A 23,427-nucleotide genomic window follows, 5' to 3' on the forward strand; every position below is an offset into this window, starting at 1 on the left:
TAATAATAATTTTGAACATTTGTATGTGTTTTTTTTTTTAAGATTTTATTTATTTATTTGACAGAGAGAGAGTTCACAAGTAGGCAGAGAGAGAGGAGGAAGCAGGCTCCCCCCTGAGCAGAGAGCCAAATGTGGGGCTTAGTCCCAGGACCCTGGGATCATGACTCAAGCCGAAGGCAGAAGCTTTAACCCACTGAGCCACCCAGGCGCCCCTCTATGTGTTTTATAATTTAGGTAGTGCTTTTAGGTGTCACCTTACTTGCTTTTCTTTTCAAATCTTACATGCGATTTCAGGCAGATATGATTCCAGTTTTCAAGTGAGGAAATTAACTCATGGTAAAATTTAAATTTTTTAAAATACGTAAATTTTTCAGTTACACAGGTAGGAAACATTGGAGCCAGAACTCCAGGGTTCTTTCAGACCAGCCATCCCTCCTAGAGTTCTTTTGAACTGAGAAGGATCTCAAACTGAAACCCATTCATTATCTCTCCATGTACATGTGTGTACATATCCACATGTATATAAACTGTACATTAAAAAATTCTTAATAGGGGCGCCTGGGTGGCTCAGTGGGTTAAAGCCTCTGCCTTCAGCTCAGGTCATGATCGCAGAGTCCTGGGATTGAGCCCCACATCGGGCTCTCTGTTCCGCAGGGAGCCTGCTTCCTCCCCTCTCTCTGCCTGCCTCTCTGCCTAGTTGTGATTTCTCTCTCTGTCAAATAAATAAAATAAAATAAAAAAATAAAAAAAAATTCTTAATATGTACAGCCTTCACTGATAGTTAATGAATGAAATTGATAGGTAATGAATGAAATTCATTCTCATTACATATATATGCATATAATATATAAATGTACATATATATGTATACACTATATACATAATATATGTATATATAGATATATAAGATATATATAAAATATACATTTTGGGGCACCTGGGTGGCTCAGTGGGTTAAAGCCTCTACCTTCGGCTCAGGTCATGATCCCAGAGTCCTGGGATCGAGCCCCACATCAGGCTCTCTGCTCAGTGGGGGGCCTGCTTCCTCCTCTCTCTCTGCTTGCCTCTCTGCCTACTTGAAATCTCTGTCTGTCAAATAAATAAAATCTTTAAAATAAAATAAAATATACATTTTAAAGTACACCTTCATTGGTAAATGAATATTCTTCATTGAATGATCTTTAAAAGGTCATTAATATCCATTTCAAGCTAAAGGATATGACAGAACCATGAATGCCATCTGGAAATCATCTGGTCCAACCCCTTCATTTCACAGATGGGAAAAGAGGCTCAGAGTGGTCAAGTTACTTGCTCCAAATCACACAGCTATTTAGTGGAACAGTCAGGAGCTATTGACTCTGAACCTACCATTCTTGCAACTATATCAAGCCACCTCAAGAATAGTCTTCCAGATGAAATTGTGTGAGGAACATGATGCTTTATATGTTTAAAACATTAACATTAACCTGCGATTCACCTGAAGTTCAAAGGAACACCAATTGTAAGCTCTTTAAGGGACTAAAGATAGTTAAGGGACCAGTGGTATTTGCCGCAAATACCGGTGTTTCTGCGAGATAGCCTAGTGCGAAGAATCTGTAGAAGAGAAAAGCTGAGAACCAGCTTCAGTGTATAGAGCTCTTTATGAGGAAAAAGAAGCCATAATCATTGTATCCAATAACTTGTTCCATGTTCCACTGCAAGGAATATGCTAGTAGTAAAATCAAGGAATTTACATCAGTCTCACAGAAGTGACTGTGGAAACTTTTTCTGAGAATGAGGCATTGAGATGAGCAAAATCCATAAAGGTCAGTTCTGTAGACAGCATTTTGACAGTATCGCACTTGTCCCCACTCCAGTGTTACTGTGACAAGTAGTGAGTAATGTTGCTTTTTGACCTGAATAGAGATACAGGGCATTTTCCCCCTCTCCCTCCTCCTTTCCCTCCTAATTCCCTTCCCTCCCATTTTCTATTAAGGAAAAAATGTTTTCAATTTGTGGACTAAACAGCTAAATTCCAGAAGCCATAGTAATATTAATAGCATTTACCGAAGTCCTAGTGTGTGTAACTTGAAGAGCTGACCAGCTAGCATGTGTTTGACTAAGAGTCAATTTAAAAATGGGCAGAGGACCTGAATAGGAATTTTTCCAAAGAAGACATACAGATGGCCAACAGATGCATGAAGAGATGCTCAGTATCACTCATCATCAAGAAAAGGCAATCCAAAAAACGATAATGAGATCCCCTTTACACCTGCCTCAATGGCTGTAATCAAAAAGACAAGAAATGACAAGTGTTGGTGATGATGTGGAGCAAAGGGAAGCTTTCCTCACTGTTGGGTGGGAATGTAAGTTGATGCAGCCACTATGGAAAACAGTCTGGAAGTTCCTCAGCAACTAAAAATAGAAATGCCATATGATCCAGTAATTATACTTGTGTTTACCAAATTAAATGAAAACACTAATTAAAAAAGACATATGCACCCCTGTGTTTATTGCAGCATTACTTACACTAGCCAAGTTAAGAGAAGCAATCCAAGTGTCCATCGATAGATGAATGGGTAAAGAAGATGGGGTAGATGGGAACATTACCCAGCCATAAAAAAGAAGGAAATCTCGCCATTTGCAAATAGATTGACCTAGAGGGCATTATGCTAAGCAAATAAAACAGACAAAGACAAACACCATATGATTTCACTAATTCTGGAATCTAAAAGACAAAGCAATAAAACCAGAAACAGACTTGCAGATACAGAGAACAAATTGGTGGTTGCCAGAGGGGAGGCAGTGGGAGGATGGGCAAAGTAGATGAAGGGGATTAAGAGATACAAACTTCTAGCTATAAATCCCAGGGATGAAAAGTACAGCATAAGGAACGTAGTAATACTGTAATAATTATATGGTGACAGGTGGTAAGTAACTACACTTACGGCGAGCATTTCAAAATGTGTATAATTGTTGGATCACTACATACAACACCTAAAACTCATATAATATTGTACATCAACGGTACTTCAATTAAAAATAAAAATTTTAAGAATAAAGTCAATTAAGCTACAAACTCTACCCCAACAGCTGAATAACCCAATATTATATCTGACTTTAATAATTACCAGAGTGCCCTGACCTATCATTTTTCATGAACTCAGGGAAGGGCTGAGCCAACGTAGGGGAAGGGACCTTTCCCAAGTGCACCCATCTGCCAATGTCTTTTTCGAGGAGTGTCATTTCCTGGGTACATCTTCATCACCATCTTCATATTTATTACTTGAATTTGGAAATATCCTCAGATGTCTATCCAACTTCCTTAGTCAAATGGCGGGGGGAAAGGCAAAAAAAAAAAAAAAGCTTGGAAATGAAACCCACTTTTTTTCCTCTGAATACAAAAATCTCACTGCTCATTGATATTTCTGAGTGGTTTTGTTTTATTTATGTCCCAGTTTGAAGAACTCGCTGGGTCCCATTATTGCTCTGTGTACTGAATCGGTTGGATTGCGTCCTCCTTATTCAGGCCTGGTTGTTGATTTTTTTTGACGATGCTTAATATGAAAAGTCATAAACCTCCATGCAGTAGAACCTTAGAACCATACATATCTGGGCAGGTGGTGGGTGTGAGGACGAAATCCTGTGTCCCATTGTTCAGCCACCAGACCGACACTGAGAGAAGACATATCACAGGTTTGAACCTGCACATGATGGAAATATTCAAACAAGCTTTAAAAAATATTATGTGGTTTTAAAAATGTTTGGGTCACAGATCAAATGTCAGCGCTAAGGGCAGTGTTCATAGAGTACTGCAGCTCTGCGTGATACGCGCCCCCCCCCCCCAAAAGAAGTGCCTGCCTATTTGTACCAGAAGACACTTTTTTTTTTTGGAACCCATTATTTGGGGGATACTTTTATAGCAGCAGCAAGTCCAGTTAGAAACTTCCAGTATCTCATGCCGCTTCTGCTTTCTCACCATCTCCACTGGCATCTTCTCAGACCAAGCCACCACCTGACTTTTTCCCCAGGTTCTAGCGATGTCCCCACTGGTCTCTGCAGATGCACAGGCTCCCCTTCATCCATTCTCCCATCCAAGTACTAACCAGGCCCAACCCTGCTTAGCTTATAAGAGCAGAGGAGATCGGGCGCGTTCAGGGTGGTATGGCCGTAGACCCCTTCATCCATTCCCCACGGGGCTGCTGGTTATTCAGTTCATACCTTCTCCTGCATGAAACTCTGAAATACTTTCCCATTTTTGTTTGTTTGTTTGTTTGTTTTAAAATCAGGTAGGGGTTTGATCAGGGAAAGAAAACAACTATAGTTGAAATGGAACAAGGATTTATTACAGAGATTCGAACTTCTGCAGTTCTTGGGGAGGTGAACTGAAAATCAATTCACCCAACATCAACTTGCCAGTTTGACCCCTGCATCTAAAATTGCAAAGCAGGTACCCTCAGCCAGGTCCAGGACCAGGTGTGGGAGAGGCAGGGGCAGGAAAAGGGCAGGAGTCTACGAAATCCTGGAGGACAGTCATTTAAATGGGAAATTTTCAGAAGTCCTATCCTCTGAAATGAGAAGTGTAACCAAAATGGACATTCAACTCAGGGGGACAGAAAAATCTTAAGCATAATGGCCTGAGTGAAATAACTGTGGCAAAATCTTGGGGAAGCAAAGTGAAAATTGCCCCCCAAACTACCCACCCACCACCAAATCTCCAACAGTTTGGCAAATTTGCTCTATATTTTATAAAAGTTAATTGATGCATGTATTTTCAAAAATGACACATCCTACGTATTGTCTCTGGTTTTCAGCTCAACCGTATAGTACTGGTTTTCTTCTCTCACTCTTTTTTTTCTTTGAAGTTTGTGTTCTTTTCTGATTCCATACCCATTGGGGTTCGAAGCATTGTTTCCTTTGACCAGGCTTGTACTGGTAATTGCAGACTAGCCTCGGTGTCTCTGACTGCTCGGATTTCACATTTGAAGTACAACAGAGCTTTTGGCAACTGCGTTTATAGCTCCTCTGTCGCTTTTCCCACTACCTTCCATGGCAGGTGTGTGCAATGCAGAAGCTTCCCGTGGATGCCTGCAAAATGCCGGAAGCCTGCTTTTTTCCGTGCGGGTCGTCCCTGTCCGTACACTGGCCGCTCTCATTGTCCATTACCCTCCCCGACACTCTGTGAACTCTTCACTCGATGGTGGAAGCCAATGGTAGCCCCTTGCCTGTACCTTGGAAAGAGAACAGCCTTCAGGCTGAATGTGGGTGGAAGAGCCCTACAGAAACAGCATGTAACTATGCAGAAACCACGAGCACTGTATACATACTCTGTCCGACCAAAGGACACACTCCATCCTAGAGCAATGCCAGCTACAGTTTCTTCTTTCATCCTTTCTTATCCTTTAAGTATGGGTTACCTTGTTTGTGATCATAGGAAACAGCAATTCCTTCTGCCTGAGGAATTTCCCAGGAGAGATGACATTTCTTAAGTGTTGGTTTTTTTTTGTTTGTTTGTTTTTTTTTACAGATTCACAGGTGGTGAGTTTGAAACTTACTAACATCACTCTCAAATCTGTATCAATTAACTATTCAGTTTGGTGCTTTTCTAGCAAAACGGCTAGTGTTGTTGCTTTTTTTTTTTTTTCCTTTTTAAAAAATTGAAGGCTAGTTGACATGCCATGATAGTGATAGTGTTTTATCAGTTTATCCAAGTTCCTGGGCCCCATCAGCCAAAAGGAAGGAAAGAACAAATGAACCGGTATGGAAGACTGAATCAATCATGAATGGAACTGTGATTTTTGTCAACAGAAAGAACTAGTGACATATCCCTTGCTCTCAGTAACAGGGAATAAAGCATCGAACAGTGTGGTCCTAGACATCGTCAAGGAAAATCATTGCCCGTGCAGTGACTGGCAGGCACACAGTGACTCTCTAAACAGACACCAGCTTCTGTCACGTGAATTATTTAAATGATGGAAGCTTGGCTTGCAGAAGAGCAGTACCAACCAAAAACTAATGGCCATGCTATCCACAAGTCCTACAGTTGTCTGTCAAACAGTCGGAATCAATTATTTACACATTCTGGGCCAATATATATCCCACTCCTCAGTTCCAGATAATTGCAGATAAAAGCTGCCTTAGTCTCCGAGCTCCTTTTCCGCCATCGCTGGTCTCTTTTCACCTTGTCTCTTGAATGTACCACTGCGCATCGTCCTCTGCCTGTTCTCCCCGAAATGATCTCCTCTCTACCCAAACGCTTCCTCTGAAAAAAAAATCATCTAGGGAATACACAGTAGTTCCTGCTGCTAGCAGAACAGAGCTGTCATTTGTTAACCACAGGCTGTGTGCTAGACCTGTGGTCACTTTGCTACTTGGTAGCTCATTTCATTGAGTTCCTTTGACCTTAGGAAATGTGCTTTGTTATTCTAATTTACAGAGAAGAAAACAGAGGCTCCGAAGGTCAGGGATTTCAGAATGTCTTTTTAAGGAACAGCTTGAGAGCTTCGGAGGCATTTTCTTTTACCTGGTTCCGTCAGTTTGTCACCGCCCTCCGAATGTATGCGGCCAGCACTCTGTGTAGACCACTGTTTCTGGCAGGGGTTCCGCTCTTGGCCACGAAGGTGTTTGTCTTCACACTTTCAGTCGCGCCTTCTTCTTTCCAAGAGAATCCCTTCATTTAGGAAACATACGGACGCATGAAAGCTCTGGAACTGGGATTCTTGTTGTCAGTGAAGGAAACTTGCTGACTACTTAGTTTGTATTGCAAATGAAAATAAACAGGATAAATAGAGAGGTTTTTTGCTCTTTGGAAGCAGCAATTTTCAGTTTCAATCAGAGTCACTTTCCTTATAACAAAGGATTTTTGCTTTTTTAAAGATTTATTTGTTTGAGAAAGAGCGTATGTACATAGCGGGAGAGGGGCAGAGAGAGAGAGAGAATCATCAGGCAGACTCGCCGCTAAGCACGGACCCCTTCACCTCCGACACGGGGCTCAATCCCAGGACCCCAAGATCATGACTTGAGCCAAAACCAACAGTCGGACGCTTAACCAACGGCACCACTCAGGAGCCTCAGAATTTTCGCTTTTAATGATTTTCGAAGTATTTCTGACTATGTGCGCTAGACCAAAGAAAACATCTACAGCCAGGAAAGTCTTTTTCTTGTTTTTTATTAGTAAACCGAGGCGTGCCCCCTCCCAGTTGTTTTTTGGGGGGAATAACCTGCTAAATCATCAAGGTCAGAGATTTTTGTCCTACGTATTTAAATCTACAATTTCTGACACATGTTGGACCTTTCAACAGAAGTTTGTTCACTTGGATAGTGAATGAGTAATGGAATGATCAATAGCCTCAGTCTATTTAATTTATTTGAAAAGCAACAAATGAAAAATTTCTGATACAAGGCTGGTTCTGACCTAAGTTATTGATTATGAGGAGTTTTTTTTTTTTAATGGAGATTATTGTTGAATTAACCAAGGAAGTACAGCCGTGACTAATGAGATAAAATTAAGCGAAAGGAAACTGTGAACTGAATACCAAGAAATATTTTCAGTAGACGAGGTTGGGATTAAATCAGGCGAAGGAGTCCCCGTGGAAGTGGCCAGGGACATTTAACACCAGGTGTGTCACTGAAGGCTGCAGTGAACTTCAACAATTTACTAGAGACTGACTCTGGCTTTGGCAGGATGATAAGTGGGATCATATCTCTAGTTCCATTGATTCTCTTTCTTATACAGGTATCCATTCGCAGCCTCCCCTCCCCGGTGGACGAAATTTATGTGTGTGTTAAATTTTCTGATTAGAGTTTTCTTTTTTTTTTTTTCCAGAAAACACTCTTTTTAGAGCATCTCCTGGTATCGCCAGAAATGTCTTCCTTAAGTGGGAAAGTCCAGACGGTGTTGGGCCCCATAGAGCCCAGCAAACTGGGCCGTACTCTGACTCATGAACATCTGACGATGACCTTTGACTGCTGTTACTATCCGCCTCCTCCGTGTGGTGAAGCCATGTCTCAGGAACCTATTATGATGAAAAACTTATTCTGGATTCAAAAAAACCCTTATTCCCATAAAGAGAATCTTCGGCTGAATCAGGAGATGGAAGCCGTAAGGGAAGAACTGTTGTATTTTAAAGCCAGAGGTGGTGGGGCTGTGGTGGAGAACACGACTGTTGGGATTAGCCGAGACGTGAAGGCTCTGAGATGGTTTGCAGAAGAGACAGGCATCCATATCGTAGCTGGAGCGGGGTTTTACGTGGAGGCAACTCACTCCCCGGAGACCAGAGCCATGTCGGTAGAGCAGGTGAGAAGTCCCGACGACGTGGGCAATACTTGCGTGTCAATTCAGAAAGGCCAGAACCTCAGACACTGGATTTTCCCTCTGTCATCCCCACCAAGGAATGTCACTGACTCAGAGGTAGCATGCTACAGAAATGTGCTAGCTAGCAAAGACATCTGCCAGTGGGGACCCAAATTAGGAACATTTCATCTCCTAAAGAAAAAAGCATCAAGGGAGGAGAGCTTAACCCTCTAGTCACTGAAAACCCCCAAGTGTTAACATTCAGGGGTATCTGGTATCCCTGCTCTGTAGTGGTACCACAGCCCTGTTTGTAAACCTCATTTTCCCATTATAAACTTCAGTTACGTAACCCCGATTTTCTTTCTGGATTTTATAATAACCAGCAATAAAAATTCACGGTAGGGTGAGATTTGGCAGGCAGAGACTTGGCACATGGGCGAGTATGTTTTCTTCTTTTACAAAACAGGCAGGGTGGAAGAAAATCCATTCCTGGTTTTGTTATCATAGGATCTTAAGCAAGAATGGGCAGAAGGAAAGAAAGCTCTCAGAGAGAAACAGAAAGAATTAGCCACGAAGCTTCTTTGCATATATATGTGCTCCCTTTTGGAACATGCCTGGATGTGTTTATGCATGTTTATACCTATTGTCTGTATGTGTATGTCTCTTCCCTTGCCTGCTTGCTAGGCAAAGAATGTCAGTTGCGGTCTTCGCAACGATTCAGTTAATCGTTAAAATCTTTGTATCGCAAAACTTTATCTGTATCATTTTCCAGTCAGGTCTTCACCTTTTTATATGCTTATATTGTTTGAAGACTATCCTGAAGTCAGCATTACACCTTCTTCCAACCACTCTTAGTAGTAATATACCTATGAATCAAAAAAAGCCGTAGGAGTATTGTGTGCTGTGAATCTTCTGTGCTGCGTGGGATTAAGGACTGCATACATTAGGGAGAATTAAAGGATTAGTTGATATCGTTGACGTAGTTCAAGGGCAGTCTTTTTATGTTCTAGATGTTTCTCAGGTTAAATTACAGATTTTTTTTTTTTCTCATCTGAATGTCCTTTCATGAAGTCACTTTTTTCCCCCATAGCTTCCTAAAGCCACAGATTTCTCACCAAATAATCACAGTAAGATAATATTGACTCTTTGATTTAGAATAACTTGCTGAATTTGAGATTTGGCCTTTCTCATTGACCCATATTAACTGAATGGATGGCAGATACATTTTTAAAAGAATGAATGACCACATGAATAAATCCATTCACCTACTGTGGTGACTCTGGGTTGATCAATTCCGTAGTCTATAAAATATTTTCTTTCCTGCTCTTCCTTAGCTTACTGATGTCCTCGTTAATGAAATTCTCCATGGAGCTGATGGAACTAGTATCAAGTGTGGCATCATCGGAGAAATTGGCTGCTCCTGGCCTCTGGCTGAGAGCGAGAGGAAGGTTCTTCAAGCAACAGCTCATGCTCAGGCTCAGCTAGGCTGTCCTGTTATTATTCATCCTGGAAGGAATCCAAGTGCACCATTTCAGATTATCCGAGTATTGCAAGAAGCAGGTGTAGACATCTCCAAAACGGTTATGTCTCACATCGATAGGTAAGCAGACTCTCTCCAAATGAGTCCAAGTCACCATTCAATGGATGGTCAAATAAATAATGTCATCAGATTAATGGAATACTAATCACCTAGAGAAAACCACTAACCACCTGGATGAGAGTATCTTACAGTAGACATTAGTAAAAGTCAATACTGCCAGTTCTGTGTCCTGACTGTGGGTCTGTTGGTGTTCTTGGTATTTTGTGTAAATCATTTCTTTTCATTTACTTAATCCTTCATAACCTTCATAGGAACTGTCCCTGTGTACTTCACTTCTTTGCCTCAAGTTCTGATACCACAGCAGCTGCCAAGTCTACTCGCTCAGTATTTGTCAGTAGTTAAAGTGATAAGTTTATCTGCAAATATAAAGGGAAGCGAAAGGGAATGGTTTCACCCTGAGAAGAAAACCACAAATGTATAAATATTCAACTGTGCTGTTGTGACTGGTGGTTTGAGTCATCCGAATTTGGGAAAATACAATCATAAAACATAATACTGGGGCATAAGCCTGGGCGGCTCAGTCAGTTAAGCGTCCTACTCTTGATTTTGGCTCAGGTCATGATCTCAGAGTCGTGAGACTGAGCCCTGCATGGGGCTCCAGGCTCCACAGTGAGCCCGGAGTCTGCTTCAGATTCTCTCTCCCTCTTCTTCTGCCCTCCCCTCCACTCTCTCTCTCTCAAATAATTAATAAATAAATTAATTAATTAATACTAAATAAATATATGAAAAGAACATAATCATAATGGGTATATTATTTGGTAGTATTCTTGGTTTCTCATGGCAGCTATAACAAATTATAAGAAACTGGGTGGCTTAAAACAAGAGATTTCTTACTCATAGCTCTGGAAGCCCCAGCTGCACTTCCTCCAAAGTCTCTGGGGTAAAATCCTACCTTCCTTCTTCCATTGCCTAATTGTTCCAATATTCCTTGGCTTGTGGCTACATAACTTTAATTTCTGCCTCTTTCTGTACATGGCCCCCTCCTGTCTGTCTGTGTCTTCTCCTCTTTTGTTTCTTAGAAGGACACATTGTTAGATTTCATGTCTACCCAGATAAACCAAAATGATCTCCTTTGAGATCCCTAACTTTATCACAACTGCAAAGACTCTTTTCCCAAACAGGATCACTTTCAGAGATTCAGAGGGTTAAAACACGGACATATCTTTTTGGAGCCCCACCACTCAACCCCCCCCAACTCATTGTATTAGATGTGTAGGGGTCCACAAAATAAGTGACTATCTTATTTGAACAGATGTTGGCTGCAGTTCATTTCTTGAAGAAACCTAACAGTATTACAAAGGCTAGACATTAGCCTTTAGATGAAATTGGTTAAGAAATTAACACAGGACAGGGACGCCTGGGTGCCTCAGTGGGTTAAAGCCTCTGCCTTCAACATGGGTCATGATCTCGGGGTCCTGGGATCAAGCCCCGTATCAGGCTCTCTGCTCAGTGGGGAGCCTGCCTCCCCCTCTCTCTCTCTGCCTGCCTCTCTGCCTACTTGTGATCTCTGTCAAATAAATAAATAAAATTTTTATTAAAAAAAGAAATTAACACAGGACAAATGAGACTAATAACACATTACAATTACTTCTATCTTGCCTATTGGAGTAAGCCATATTAACAGACTGGTAGTCTCTCACCATCACACCTGGCATTCTGCTCTTTGATAAACTAATAGTCCTACAGCGTGCACTGATAATATGCTTCTACTTAATAGAAATATTATAAAATCCTGTGCTGAAAAGAAATTAAAAGTTACAATTGTGGCAGAATGGAGGGAGTGGTATTGATGGACTGACTGAGAACATCAAGGTAAAGGCAATTTTCTGGCAACTGGGTTGGCATCAAGATCAATACATGGCTGTTTTCAAGATCTTCTGGTTGTACTGATAAAGTAGACGATGCTTCTAGATCCCCATCTTAGAGGTAGTGTATCCTAATATGAAGAATAGAATCTTTGGGCCCAGAGACTCCTGCTTTTACATCCTGACTCTACCCTTTGCTGTGAGATCTAGGGTAAGTTCATATGAATTTAAAATAATGTATTTGATAATGTTACCTTTTTGATTTTGAACATATGTTGCATCTTTAATCCAGAAGGATGATTTTTAATACCTTTTAAACAGTGTGAAGTATGGCATGAAAATGAGTAAGACAGTATACATTTTTAAATTTTCTAAATATTTCTCGGGTTTTTGAAAACATTGTATTCTCTTGTTATTAGGTTCTCCAGAGGTCCATTAGACTACAGTTAGTAACCATGTTCAAATATTCTGTCTTCCTACTGACTTTGTGACTGCTCAGTCTATTGGTTACAAAAAAAAGAAGTATGTTAAAATCTATTATGGTGGATTTTTAAATTTCTCATTGTACATATTTCAGGTATATATATATGTACATATATATATTCAGGTGTGTATATATATTATATACATATGTGTGTGTGTGTGTGTGTGTGTGTGTGTGTGTGTGTGTGTATATATAAAAAATTTGAAGCTACGCCTTCATGTGCATATAAAGTTGTTTCACTTTCCTGGCAAATTGAAACTTATTTCAACATATATTGAACTACTTTATCTCTAGTAATTTGAGTAATGCTTTTCATTTTTAAGGCTTCTTTATCTGATATTAATGTGACTATCCTGATTTTTCTTTGTTAGTTTTATAAATTAGGTACATTTTATACACACCTAGCATGTGGCTGGGTTTTGGGTTTTATCCAGTCTCTTCTCCTATATGAACACTTTAGGTTTTGGGTTTTTTTTTTACATTGACTACGTTTACTAAAATGTTTGTTCCACTTTTTCTTTTTCTCCTTAAGATTTTATTTATCTATTTGAGAAAGAGAGAGCGCGCACACATGAGTATATGAGTGGGGGAGGGGCAGAAGCAGAGAATCTCAAGCTGACTCCTCACTGAGCATGGAGCCCAAGGCGGAGTTTGCTCTCAGGACACCAAGATCATGACCTGAGTCAAAACCAAGAGTTGGACACTTAGCTAACTGAGCTATCCAGGTGCCCCCCCCCCATTTTTCTTTTTGTCATAGTTAATGTCATCCTTTCTTGATTTCTTTTATTGATTTTTTTCACCTTCTTATTTTATCTTTCCCCTTTAATACTTTGGAAGGTATCTATACTATTTCTATCCTCTCAATGGTTATAACAGAAAATGTAACATGGATATTTAATATGTCAAATTTTAAGTGTAAGAAATATTTTACCAACCTTCCTGGTAATACAGATTTTAGAATCCTTTGACTTCAATCACTTACCATCTAACTTACACACTATTTTTTTTCCAGGATAGGTGTCTATTTTCTTTTTTTAATTCCCAGTAATTAGACATTATCTTATTATCATCAAACATTTAAACGGTCAGTGTATATTGAGATTAGCCTTTCTCTTTGCTGTTTTCTTTGCTCACTATTCCGTCTTCATCTCAGATCTTTATCCTTGAATTTCCTAAGGTACACAATTTGGAGTTCCCTCAGTATGTATCTGTTTTGATAATAAATACTTAGTATATATGTATCGAAAATGCCTTCATGCCTTTATTCATAAGAGATAATTAAATGGAATAGGTAATGTATAATAATTAATTAAAATAGACAATTCTACTCAAAAGTTATTTTTCTAGGATATCCCATTTTCAACTGACATATCCACTGACCCTAATTATGCTTCCTTGGAAGGAACCTGCCATTTCTTTCGTTTTTGACATTTTTGTCTCTGGGAGTCTCTATCTGCACTATGATCTATCTCACTGTGAATTTTTTATCATGTATGCTTGGGATTCCTGGATATGAAGATGTATTTCATTTGTTTCTGGATAACTTGAGTGACTGTCTCCTCAAATAGTGCTTCATCTGTATCTTCTTGATTATTTTCACCATAAACTCCAGCTTGATATACGTAGGATCTGATTACCTGTCCTGCAGGTCTTTTACCATCTCGTTCATGTTTCCATCACTTTGCATATTGGACCCGTTTTCTGAAAGTTCTATCTTCCTATTTACTACTTCTCTCTCCAGCAAAATAATCTGCTGCCTGGTCTATTAATTTGGTTTATAATATTAAGAACAGAAAACTTAAAACCATAGTCCTTCTAAAAAAAATTCTATAGAAATTCTATTTGTTTACTTTTTAAAAAGATTTATTTATTTATTTTGGAGGAGAGCAAGTATGCATGGGGGAAGAGGCAGAGGGAGAGAATCTCAAGCAGACTCCCTCCTGAGCACAGAGCCCCTCATGGAGCTTCATCGCTGCACCCAAGAGATCATGACCTGAGCCTAAATCATGAGTCAGATGTTTAACTGACTGAACCATTCAGGCACCTCTCTATTTGTTTACTTTTTTTTTTTTTTTAAGGTTTTACCATACTTTATTTTGGATATTTAGATTTAAGGTGTTGAAACCTACTTGGTTTTGTGGGAAGGAGGCATAGACTGGCAATATGTTATGGAAAATCTAGCTCTAACTGACAAGAGGCTCTGTAGTAATGGGCATATACTTTTGATGAGGGTGGGAGTGTCTCTTTTTTTTAGAGAGAGAGAGCGCAAGCATGAGCTAGCGTGGGGGAGAGAGGATGAGGGAGAGAGAGATTCTTTAAGCAGGCCCTGCCTGCAGAGCATGGAGCCTGATACAGAGCTCAATCCCACAACCGGAAATCAAGCATTGGACACCTAACTGACTGAGCCACCCAGGCGCACCTCTTTGTTTACTTTTTAATTCCGCTTGGTGAATTTTGATAATTTCTTTTTTCCTTCAGTATGTTTTTAATTCGATCTTCAAAAAAAAATTAAAATACAATATTTGCCTTGTGATTGATAAATCTAATTTCTAATGTCTTTTTTTTAAAGATTGATTGATTTATTTATTTGACAGACAGAGATCACCAGTAGGCAAAGCCGGAGGTAGAGAGAGAGGGGGAAGCAGGCTCCCTGCTGAGCAGAGAGCCTGATGCACGGCTCAATCCCAAGACCCTGACACCATGACCTGAACCGAAGGCAGAGGCTTAACCCACTGAGGCACCCAGGTGCCCCTAATTTCTAATGTTTTTCTCCCCCTGATTTTATAGTTTGTTGGTTCTTTGGGCTCTCATTCATGTGAAGTTAATTTCTCATACTAAAAAAAATATTATTGTGATTCTGGAAATTATTATGAGTCCTAGGCTGAAGGATTTTTTCCCCGGTTCATTTGTTGGCTTGTTTTATTTATTTCTTGTAGGCAGTTAGAGGGCACTACCAATCTGGGACTACTTTAAACTCAATTTCTAAAAATTTTTTAAAAATTTATTTTTTGTGGTAAAATAGTCATAATATAAAATTTACCATCTTACATCCATTTTGAAGTATAAAATTCAGTAGTGTTAAATACATCCACATTGTTGTGCAACCAAACTCCAGAAATCTTCATCTTGCCAAACTGAAACTCTTTACTCACTAAACAACTCCCTACTCCTCCTCCACACTGGCCAAGGCAACCACCATTCTACAGTTCACCTCTATGAATCTGACAACTCTAACTACCTCATACAAGTGGAATCATACAGTATTTGGGTTTTTGTGTGACTCTTTATTTTTTTTTAAGATTTTTATTTATTTATTAGAGAGAGATAGAGTAAGCAGGAGGGAGAGGGAGAGAGAATCTGAAGCAGACTCCACACTGACTATAGAACCCAATGTGGGGCTTGATCTCACAACCCTGAGATAATGACCTGAGCCAAAACCAGAGTCAGATGCTCAACTAACTGAGCCACCCAGGAACCCCTTCTTGTGGCTCTTTAAACTTTTCACTTGAGGGGTTTAGAATCACACAAGGTCTATGAATTCTGGCTCCTAAACCCAGTGAATGCAGACTTGCAGCTGTGGATTCTTACTGGCGATGGTTTTTCCCAATCTGCTTCCCTCTCACCAGAAAACAAGACTGAGAAAGGCATATAATCTCCAAAGACTCCCTCTGTGGACCAGATTTTTACCTCCTCCTCTGCCCCCATGGGTGTTATGTGGGGTGAGGTCACACTCCCTTTATGTCCTGATGGGAACTGTGTCTGCAGTTTACCTCCTAATTATCCAGGCTGGGCTCTGTCTCGCTTTGGCCCATTAACTGACCCCACACTAGGCAGATGGGTGCTCTAGGTCTCCCCTTACCTCTCACTTTCTCTGTTCTCTTGTTTTTGCACCATGAGCAAGTCCTTTACTTCCCCACCAGCCTAACCGAGCATTTAAAACTATGAATTTTTCCCCTTTCATTTTATTCAGTATTTTACATGCACTATATAGGAAATGCTTTTTGTGAATATTTCATCTACCATACTGCTTGAACTGGCTCATGATGATCCTTAAAGAAGAATCTTTCTGATTCTTTTTAGAGTTAGACATGTAGGTAAGTTAGAAAATTATGGTTGTTAGGAGAAAGGAAGCTTTTGCTGGAAACAGTGAAATAAATCTTAACTCTAAGTACAGTAGGACATCCTTGCTCATAAAACCAAACAACATATATATCATACACTTATGTATATTTTCTTTTGAATAACAAAGCTACATTATCTGATTTTCAGTGCCTGCCTTTCCAGTGCCTCCCTCTAGAATGGCTCAGGATGGAACTGAGAGGCTGGCCTGACATCAGACAAATTCAGAGCATGCTGGGAAATCCTGAGACCATTCTGAGAGCAGCCCACCCATTCTGTACCTATATTAAGGACAATGTGGGGTTCCAGTGCCTAAAAAAATAAATATGTAGAAGTAGGAACATTTAAGGGGAGAGGTGACTGGGCAAAAATGGCTTCAGGAAAAAAAAGTAGTGCATTTGGAAAAACAAATGGAATAAAGTAAAATAATAATAATAATAAGACTCAGGAAGGCAGATTCTGGCAACTTTGGCTTTTTGATGTGGGTGTTCACAGCAAGACAGTCGCCTGGCTGAAGTGTGACTAGGTCAGCCTTTCACAGACTCCTGAGGTCTGCCGGGCTGCACACACAATCTAATCTGTATTGAAGGGGCAAGGATTTCAGCTTTTGTAATGGGGACAAATCATAAAAGGGCATGTGTTTCCTGCAAGGAAATACACAGACAGCACACAAAAAGTAGAGCATTCGGAAAAGAAGACCTCCAGGAAAAGCAAACCCAACAAAACACAGAGTCATCCCACATGCCTTTTCAGGCATCCAGGAGAAGGCTCTGAACCCCAGGCTGTTGTGATTGCAAGGTGACGGGTCTAGACACTGGCTTTGCCCCACAACTGCTTTTAGAACACTGGGCTCTCACCAGGACCGACGCTCAGACTTGACTACCTATCAGAATGGTGCATTTATCCCTTCAAGGCAGGACTTCTATCATTTGAGAACACAAAATAAAATACTCCAGGATGTCCACAGTCACGTTAAAGCAGTGAAATATTTTGAAGGTAGATAAATCTTCACTAGCATTCATGCATAAGGCATTCTCTCTTTAAATACATGTATACACATGCACGCACATACACATACACACTTCCAACAGCAGCAACAGCAAAATTGTCACTGCTGATCCAAGAGGAGCAGTTGGGAGGCTGAGAAGGAAGAGTTAATGAATGGCGGACACCTCAGGACACCTCTGAACCACACTGTTGTCATGTGACCATGTGTGACCTGCTTAAGGTCGTTTACCTAGAGATAGCAACCTTGACAAGATAAATCTGCTTCTGTGTCTAGGCCCTCCCCTCACCATCTGTTCTCTTCAAGAAATATGGGCCTGTGGACGTGCCTGTGGACGGCTGTGAATTTAGCCCTAGGGAACAGGGCAGGGGGCTGCCCTTCACAGTTACAGCCACCCAAAGTCAACCGTTATTGCAAAATAACACCAGCCCTTGGGTGTCCCTGTTTGGGTTGTTAATCTACAAAGGCTTTATGCCCTTTTTATTATAATTATGCTACCTGTTAAAACTCTACCTACCTTTCCAGTGAGCATAAAATCATAGCACAGTCTCTGCCCTGTCTAATACAGGGTATGTGGGATTCAAGAAGCTACCCCAAGTAGCTGTAGGTACTTTTGTGACAATATGATTCTTTCATTACCAGTGAAACCTGGGTAAAAGAACAGGGCTGGAAGGCATTGGGGTACTATTTCCTGATTAAGTTTTGAGTCTCTGGGAGGGCAAAAGACAGGTGCTATGTCTCCATCTTTTTTCTACTTGGTTATCGATCTAACAAAGCACAGGGCTTTGATGGAAATTTAGGGCCTAGAGTTTGATGAGAGGCACAATAATAGTTAGGCACAGGAATATAGCCCACCTCTCTCTTGGAAAATTGCTCCCTGTGGAGGGTAGAAGTATTTGACCCAAGGGTTTTGAAAGAGAAGTGAGAGCGTAAGGGATGGGCTAATAAGCCACTTTGTTCTCTGTACTGCTGATTATTCATGCAAAATTCACCTAACTCTTTTTTTTTAAAGATTTTATTGATTTATTTGACAGAGAGAGCTCACAAGCAGACAGAGAGAGAGGAGGGAAGCAGGCTCCCCACCGAGCAGAGAGCCAGATGTGGGGCTCGATCCCAGGACCCTGGGATCATGACCTGAGCCGAAGGCAGAGGCTTTAACCCACTGAGCCACCCAGGCGCCCCTCACCTAACTCTTTAAAGGATACAATTCTGATACATTTTTTTCATGCTTGCAATTAGATGAAAGAAGAGGGTAGAGTATTACTTCATTCATTCATTTATTTATTTGTTCAACAAATATTTATCGAGTGCCTCATGTACCAGACACTGGGATAGAGCAGGGAATACGACACATTCTCTGCCTTCAAACTGATAATTGGATTATAATTGTGGTGACTGTTAACTTTACAACTGTCTTTGAAAAGCCACAAAAAAATTATTATCTGGTATCCTCAAACCGCATGTTTTTAATTCCTATGAATACTAGTGAATTAACATGGGATCACTCAAAATCAATTCCAGGCAAATATCTGGCAAAGGTAAATGGTTCATAATATCTTTATATCCTTAAGTAGGATGGTAGGATTTTAAAGAACGAACAATTGGTATGTCATGCACGTGAAATGGTTTAGAACATCTAGAATCCTGTGTGTACCGTGCTGTAGTTCTTAACAGTTTATTATTAGCATTATGCATATGTATGCATTATGTGCATAAGGAGAGTATGCCTGAGAGGAATGAGTACACATTGTAGAGTATATACATTGTGCACATTATTTATAGTAAAGACAACTTATTTAGTCAGATTGGCTCAGATCCTACCATGGAGTGAAAAACTAAAGAAATCAGTTCAGGCAACAAAGTAGAGGCTTGGTAAGCAAGGGAGAGTCTTTAAAAGAAAATATGTAGTAAGAACACTCCCCTTTTCAAAATTTACTAATGTCCGCTGACATTTCTTCTGCTCTCACTATGGCAGATGATAGGAAAGAAAAACTAGGGGGAAAAAAAAAAGAGCCTAGATGCTTTTAAACATGTCATTATGGCCGCTTGTCTATAACTTGTCACACTGTGGCCAAATTTTATATAAAGATCTACGTTGGTTTCTGGAGAGTACTCACTGACATAGAAATACAAACTCTGAATACATTTAAGGTTAAAATTGTGTGATGATATTGGCAACAGCTATTCCTTCATCCATGCAATGTGCCTTCCTTCTAAGTGTGTTCTACACACACATGGGATGATGGAGAAACAGGGTGCTGGAGTCGTGTGGCTTAATTTCTGGTAATGACACCAGCACTTTTGTGTGATCTTGAACAAGTCACTTAAGCCTTTCCCATCCTTTGCTCATCTGTCAAAAGGGGTTAAGAAAAATTGCTCCTAACCCCTAAAGTGTTATGTGGATTCCCCCCCCCCATTATTGTTTATCATGGATTTCCTTTCATTGCAGGACCTGTATATTAATAATTTTTTAAAAAGTCCAGACAATTGTGTGACAGACTGAAAGGCAGCAGAACATCTTAAAATACAGAAATAATCCCAAATAAAATATAATTAAGTTATGCTGGTAATTGATATTTGTGAAGTATCCCAGATTGTACACTTTAGCAGACGTATGGGCAGACCAGCCCATGTCGGGGCCAAAGGAGGCACTGGTCAGGTATTCTCTCCAGTGCATTATACCCACCCAAACCTTCTACCAGTAATTTTTTTGTCTAAAGAAATTTTTCATGAGTCTGACACCATTCCCATGGAATGTGACATTTTAACAAATAGGATTGCTATGTCTATGAGATTTATCTTCACTCTTCTCAATACCATCATTCCCTGAACTGTGTACCGCCTTACATGAAAAACGCAAGCTCTTTTGTGCTATGTGGCAGCTGGAAAGTTCATATGGTAAAAAGCTCTTCCTAGGGTATATAAACTGTGAAATGTATTTTAAAATAAAGTTTTAATTACGCTTCACAATTCAGAGCCAACTTCTGGTTTTAGTCTAATTTAAACAAGGGTTTTCTCTCTTGCAGCCATCTGTTCCTTTTGCGTAAGCCGACACTTAAGTCATAATATTGAAAGTGTGACATCATTCCTTCTATGATGTCATTAAATAATCTCTGTAAGGTGGGGACTCGTGCAGTCAGAGAAGTGAATAAAGTAGGAGGAAGATCCTCGTTCAACTGTAGATAATGGGGAATAAAATTAATACAGAGCAACCTGAATTATTTTTCTATTGCTTTTCATTGCCAATGGTTTTCTCATGTTGGAAAGACTGTCCCATAAAAGCAATGTCTTAATACCAAAAGATAAATGAAGCTTTAAAATGCTTACATATACATAAGTCAATCAGAGAAAGACAACTATCATATGATCTCCCTGATATGAGAAGTGGAGAGGCAATGTGGGGGGCTTGGGGGGTAGGAAGAAAATAAATGAAACAAGATGGGATTGGGAGGGAGACAAACCATAAGAGAGACTCTTAATCTCGCAGAACAAACTGAGGGTTGCTGGGGGTAGGGGGGCCGGGAGAGGGTGGTGGTGGTATGGACATTGGGGAGGGTGTGTGCTGTGGTGAGTGCTGTGAAGTGTGTAAACCTAGCAATTCACAGACCTGTACCCCTGGGGCTAAAAATGCATTATATTTTTATAAAAAATTTTTTAAAATGCTTACATATATGGAATTAACGAGCATGTTCATGTGACTGCACCAGTTCTAACTGCAGGTCTGACTTTGTGTGAAACCAAAGTTTCTGGGCAATATTTAATTGAAATAACAACTTATACTTTCTATCCATCGTAATATTTAAGACTGCACATTAAGAACTTACCTTCTTCGGGGGAGACTGGGAAGATGACAGAGTAAGAAGACTCTAAGCTCACCTTGTCCCACAAATACAACGCGGTAATGCATCAGTGTGAATAATCCAGAAGATGTCCGGAAGACTACTGGAACAAACTCTGCCACTGAAAGCAGAGAAGAAGCCACATCAAACAGGGCACAAAGGGTGGATACACAGTGTGGAGTGAAATGGGCTGGCTGTCCTTGGGAGATAGGGCAGCCCTGGGCGAGGAGAGGAGAGAGAAATAGAGTAATATGTGGGGGAGCCTGCACAGGGAAGACAAATCTCCAGAACATTTGGCTTTGAAGGCAAGAGGTCCAAATTTTGTGAATTCTTACCAGAACTTAACCAGAGGGACTTGAAACCTGGGGGGCTCAGTTCTGGGAAAGCCAAGAGGAGAATAGGAAGCTGAATGCCTGCCTTTAAAGAGACAGCACAACAAAGAGTTCATGGAGATACAGCCTAGAAGCAGCAGTTTGAAAAATGCCTGGAGGATATGGGAGGGAAAGCTATTTCCCTCCCATATCTCAGAGCATGTGTGGAGGGGCAGGGATCATTGGAAGACCCCTTCAGGAACAAAAGAGCTGTCAGATGTCCTCTCCCTCCCTTGCCCCTCAGCATAAACACACAGCCACCTGTAGGAACCAGCAGGGCACCACCATCTACTAACTGACTTGTTTATACCAAGCCCCACTCACCTAGGCTTCAGTGGATCTGCTCAGAGGTCCATGCCAAGACACCTGGTAAAAAGGGTAAAAAGTTGATTTAAAAAAAAAAATCTTAAAAGCAGCAATAGGGGGCACCTGGATGGCTCAGTCAGTTGAGGTTCCAACTCTTGATTTCAGCTCTGGTCAAGATCTCAGGGTCCTGGGATTGAGTCCCATGTCAGGCTCTGTGCTCAGTGGGGAGGAGTCTGCTTGAGATTCTCTCCTTCCTTCTTCCTCTGCTCCTCCCCCCTCCCTGAAATAAATAATTTTTTTTTATAAAAAACAGCAAAAGAAGACAGTTACATACAAGGGAAACCCCATAAGGCTACGAGCAGATTTTTCAACAAAAACTTTGTAAGCCAGAAAGGAGTGGCCTGATCTATTCAAAGTGCTGACAGGAAAATGTCTGCAGCCAAGAATATTCTACCCAGCAAGGCTATCATTCAGAATAGAAGGAGAAATAAAGAGTTTCTCAGACAAGCAAAATGTAAGGAGTTCATGACCACTACAGCCTTACAAGAAACATAAAGGACTTTTTGAGTGGATAAGAAAGACCATAAATAAGAGTAAGAAAAGTAGGGAACATAAAAGCAGTAAAATTAAGCATATATGTAAAAATCAGTCAAGGGATTCACAAAATAAAAGGATGTAAAATATGACACCATATAACCAAAATGTGGGGTAGGAAGGACAGGAGCAAAAAATGGGTTCAAACTTAAGCAACCATCAACTTAAAATAGACTGCTATATGCAGAAGATGTTATATACAAACCTAAGAGTAACCACAAGTTAAAAAAATACCTATAATAGATATGCAAAGATAAAGAGAAAGGAATCTAAGTATATCACTAAAGGAAGCCAGCCAACCCTAAGAGAGCAAGAGAAGAAAGGACCAGAGAAAATCTATAGAAACAGCCACAAAACAGGTAACAAAATTGAAATAAATACACATCTATCAACAATCACTTTGAATATAAATTATCTGAATGCTCCAAAAGACATAGGATGAGAAAATGGATGAAAAACCAAGATTCATTTATATGCTGCCTACAAGAGACTTATAGACCTAAAGTCACCTGCAGATTGAAAGTGAGGGGATAGAGAAACGTCATAGAAATGGATGTCAAAAGAAAGCAGGCATAGCAATACTTATACTGGAAAAAATGGACTTTAAAACAAAGGCTGTAACAAGATACAAAGAAAAGCACTATATAATAATAAAGGGGACAATCCTATAAGAAAATATAACAATTGTAAATATTCATGTACCCAGCATGGAAGCACCCAAATGCATAAAGCTTTTATTAACAAACATAAAGGAAATAATCAATAGTAACACTATAGTAGTAAGGGACTTTAACATCCCACTTAACGTCAATGGGCAGATCATACAAATAGAAAATTAACAAGGAAACAATAGCTTTGAATGACACACTGGAACAGATGCATCTAATAGATATAGTCAGAACATTCCATCCCAAAACAGCAGAAGATACATTTTTTTCAAGTGCACATGGAACATTCTCCAGAATAGATCACAGAGGCCACAAAACAAGTCTCCACAAATTCAAAAATGTGAAGTCATACCATGCATCTTT

The 23,427-nt window shown here is 40.1% G+C and overlaps 1 protein-coding gene across 4 annotated transcripts in view; it reads left to right on the top strand.

The window, feature by feature from the left end:
• PTER (phosphotriesterase related) overlaps positions 1-23,427 on the top strand; it is a 73,333-nt gene that overhangs the window by 27,380 nt on the left and 22,526 nt on the right. For all 4 annotated transcript variants that reach the window (XM_046012457.1, XM_046012455.1, XM_046012454.1 and 1 more), the window contains exons 2-3: positions 7,805-8,275; positions 9,607-9,872. In XM_046012457.1, the coding sequence (XP_045868413.1) occupies positions 7,844-8,275; positions 9,607-9,872 (698 nt within the window). In that variant the 5' untranslated portion in view covers positions 7,805-7,843. The remainder of the gene's footprint in view (positions 1-7,804; positions 8,276-9,606; positions 9,873-23,427) is intronic.

The sequence above is a fragment of the Meles meles genome, chromosome 7, assembly GCF_922984935.1.
Source record: "Meles meles chromosome 7, mMelMel3.1 paternal haplotype, whole genome shotgun sequence".
Lineage (NCBI taxonomy): Eukaryota > Metazoa > Chordata > Mammalia > Carnivora > Mustelidae > Meles > Meles meles.